The sequence below is a fragment of the Pholis gunnellus genome, assembly GCF_910591455.1.
Source record: "Pholis gunnellus genome assembly, chromosome: 16".
Lineage (NCBI taxonomy): Eukaryota > Metazoa > Chordata > Actinopteri > Perciformes > Pholidae > Pholis > Pholis gunnellus.
Window position 1 is genome coordinate 21,836,290 of NC_136543.1, and position 2,794 is coordinate 21,839,083.

The 2,794-nt window shown below is 42.6% G+C and overlaps 1 protein-coding gene across 1 annotated transcript; it reads left to right on the plus strand.

Annotated features, from left to right (window-relative positions):
* The first annotated feature begins 575 nt into the window (after positions 1-575).
* LOC306708771 (saxitoxin and tetrodotoxin-binding protein 1-like) lies at positions 576-2,538 on the plus strand. The gene is made up of 6 exons (XM_079176700.1): positions 576-744; positions 993-1,138; positions 1,506-1,570; positions 1,983-2,147; positions 2,243-2,347; positions 2,438-2,538. Exons 1-6 carry the CDS (start codon positions 625-627, stop codon positions 2,479-2,481), a joined length of 645 nt encoding a protein of 214 aa, XP_079032826.1. The 5' UTR covers positions 576-624; the 3' UTR covers positions 2,482-2,538.
* The last annotated feature ends 256 nt before the right edge of the window (positions 2,539-2,794 follow it).

Genomic DNA, 2,794 nt, shown 5'->3' on the forward strand with positions numbered 1-2,794 from the left:
CGGCCCTATCAAATACAAATTACAAAATACTCAAAAGTAATTGAAATACGTATTTCAAATACAAATAATAGAAATACTGCCAATCTCTGCCAACAGGCTAGCATCTATGTTTCTGTGGGGAAATTGAGGGCAGAAAATTGATCCCCAGCCCACTGTGTGCAACGTTATCATTGTGAAATGCGGTTATATTGTGGACCTTACACTGAGGGGGAGGTACTAATCAAAGTGGGTCTCCTAAGGTGACCATGGTGGGCCCATGGCTTGCCCACTTGGGAGTCACTGTGCACACTTCCAGCAGTATGGCAGAAGTCACGCCGTGTGTCAGTTTGAACTGGACTGAAGTCCTGTGCTGCTCTGTATACTCAGTGTATTTGTATGCGTTGGGGGCCAAGGACTGATTCAACAAATCAGGAAATGATTAGCCTAAAACTCAAACCCAGCAATGTCCTTGTGTAATCCTACACCCTGACCTGAAAAAATACTTTTATGTAAATACTGGAAAACAACAGAAGCCACCAGCAGCTTGTATAAAGGCTGACCTCCTCGCATGGGGCTCAGTACCTCCAAGACCTGCAACTTTCATCTGAGATCTCTGTTTGTCTGAAGCTGGTCAGCTGTAGCATCATGAATCTGTGGCTCAGCAGTCATCTCCTGGTAGCGGGGCTGTTTCTGAGCAGCTCGGCTCTGACACCTGAAGAATGCCAGCCTTTGACCACACCTTTGTCTCTGGCTGACCCCGCCATGGTAAGCCTTCATCTGACTGGGTTTGTCTATTAGGCTTTAACATTGAAGCAGAATTCAGCTATTTGGGGAAGTCTTCCTCAGTTTGTGCCTTTAGCATTAGCGTTACGTTTGAGTCAGAGCTGAGGATACATTTCTCTTAAAGATAAATACACAAGTACAAATTCTGGAGGTCCAATATTCGCCCCAATTTCCATTCTTGAATGATGTTTGTGTCTGCTGTCACTAACTGACTTCCTGTTTGTGTGCAGATGTACGGCAGGTTGAACTTCATCATGGGTTACACTGATAATGAAATATATAACGACATCCTGAAGATGACCCAGAGCATGTGGATAAACATCACCCAGTCACCATCCGACAACAACACACTTATTATGTCTGAGGAGAACAAGATGTGAGTTCTTAACAATTAAACATCAAACGTACAAATACACAACATAATACGTTCTGTAAATTATAGATGAATCAAAATATATGTTTAAAATGTCTAGCATTGAAATGAGGTAACTTTGTTATGTTTTCTCTACTGGAAGGATACACAAAAAGTTCAGGAGCTATATCTTTAGTAATAGTGAAGTAATGACATCTTGACCTCACGAGTAATTTGACAAAACAATTCTAACTCAACGTCCACTTACGAGCCTTTTTGTAGAGTCTTCAGCAGTGGGAGGAATCTTCACCTGTTAAGCTGACGTGGATGAGACGTTATAGAACAGCTGTTAGAATATGAACTCACCTCTTCCTCTGGTCTCTTTCCTCAGAAATGGAAGCTGCCTGTCCGCAAAGGTCAACACAAGCATTGACGGCAACATTGGATCAACGTTGTGTAAGTTACAACACGATACTGGAGGTTCTACATCTGTGTTGTGTTAGTTCTGTCAGTCAGAGAATCCAGCCGGAGAGATCATGTTTCTGACTGATTACAAGCTGCAGATTCATTTCACATGTCGTCCTGCTGACTTCAGATGCTTGTAGAGTTTCAACTAACTGAAGAATATAAAGCAGCTGTGGATGACGGACGCTGTCACGAATCAAACATTGAACTTCTGCTGCGTACAGACGCTTCATTTTTATAAATTCAAGAATAAGAATTGTGTCAAACACAAAATCGGTTTCAGGAAAGTTTACAGGAAACACGTTCTTAGATTTCAGTCTCAGCGCTAAATAAACCGTTTCTGTTTCAGATGGACGATATTGTTCTTTCATTTCAAATGTTCCCACTTTGTTTCTGTCCTCAGTCGGCGACATGACATCGACGTTCCACGTGTTGCCGTCTTGTGACGGCTGTCTGCTCATGAACTTCAACTGCACGGGAAAGAACCTCGACAAAATGCTACGCATGATGGATATCAACAGCAACGCTACAGCGGAGGAGTTCAACCTCCGCGCTCTTTATCTGATGGGTGAGAAGGAACGAGCCTGAGGGGAAATATGTATGAATATATATATAAAACACATTTCATATCTGAAACATCCTGTTTTCATGGTTTGTCTCCAGGAAGAGGAACGACCCTGGAGGACTCTGACCTGGAACATGTCAAGAAGCAGGCGAGCTGCCTCGGCTTCTCCAAAGAACCCGACTTCATCTACGACCCAGAGAACGGTGCTTCACCTTTTAACCCGCCTGATCGATCCATGAGATGAAGACGTGTGATGACGCACAGAACTGACTTCTTTATCTTTCTCTCTGCAGGTTTCTGTGCTGAAGGCGAGGGGAAGAAGATAATCGCAAACTAAGAACATTCATGAATATTTCAATCTGAAACTCAGTAAAGAAACAAAATGATTCAAAACGTTGAACGTGTGGCTCGTTTTTATTCCTGATCTAATGAAATGGTTTAACACGAGGTTTTCTAACTGTGAAGCGGCTCCACAGGGAGGAGTCATAACTCAGTGAAACACATGAAACACATGATCTCTGATGTCCATCAAGAATGAACTTCTATAAATCATAAGAAAAAGTGAAAATATAAGAACGCTTCAGAACTTGCCTGAGATACTGACTCCACCGCGTTATCTGTGGTTGTTAGTCTGTTCGTGTCGTGGAAAT

Excerpts from the sequence above, each read along its gene's own strand:
- LOC306708771 (XM_079176700.1), top strand. The coding sequence starts at position 625 with ATGAATCTGTGGCTCAGCAGTCATCTCCTGGTAGCGGGGCTGTTTCTG. Across the intron at positions 745-992 it reads CTCTGGCTGACCCCGCCATG|ATGTACGGCAGGTTGAACTT; the intron begins GTAAGCCTTCAT and ends GTTTGTGTGCAG. Across the intron at positions 2,148-2,242 it reads CCGCGCTCTTTATCTGATGG|GAAGAGGAACGACCCTGGAG; the intron begins GTGAGAAGGAAC and ends GTTTGTCTCCAG.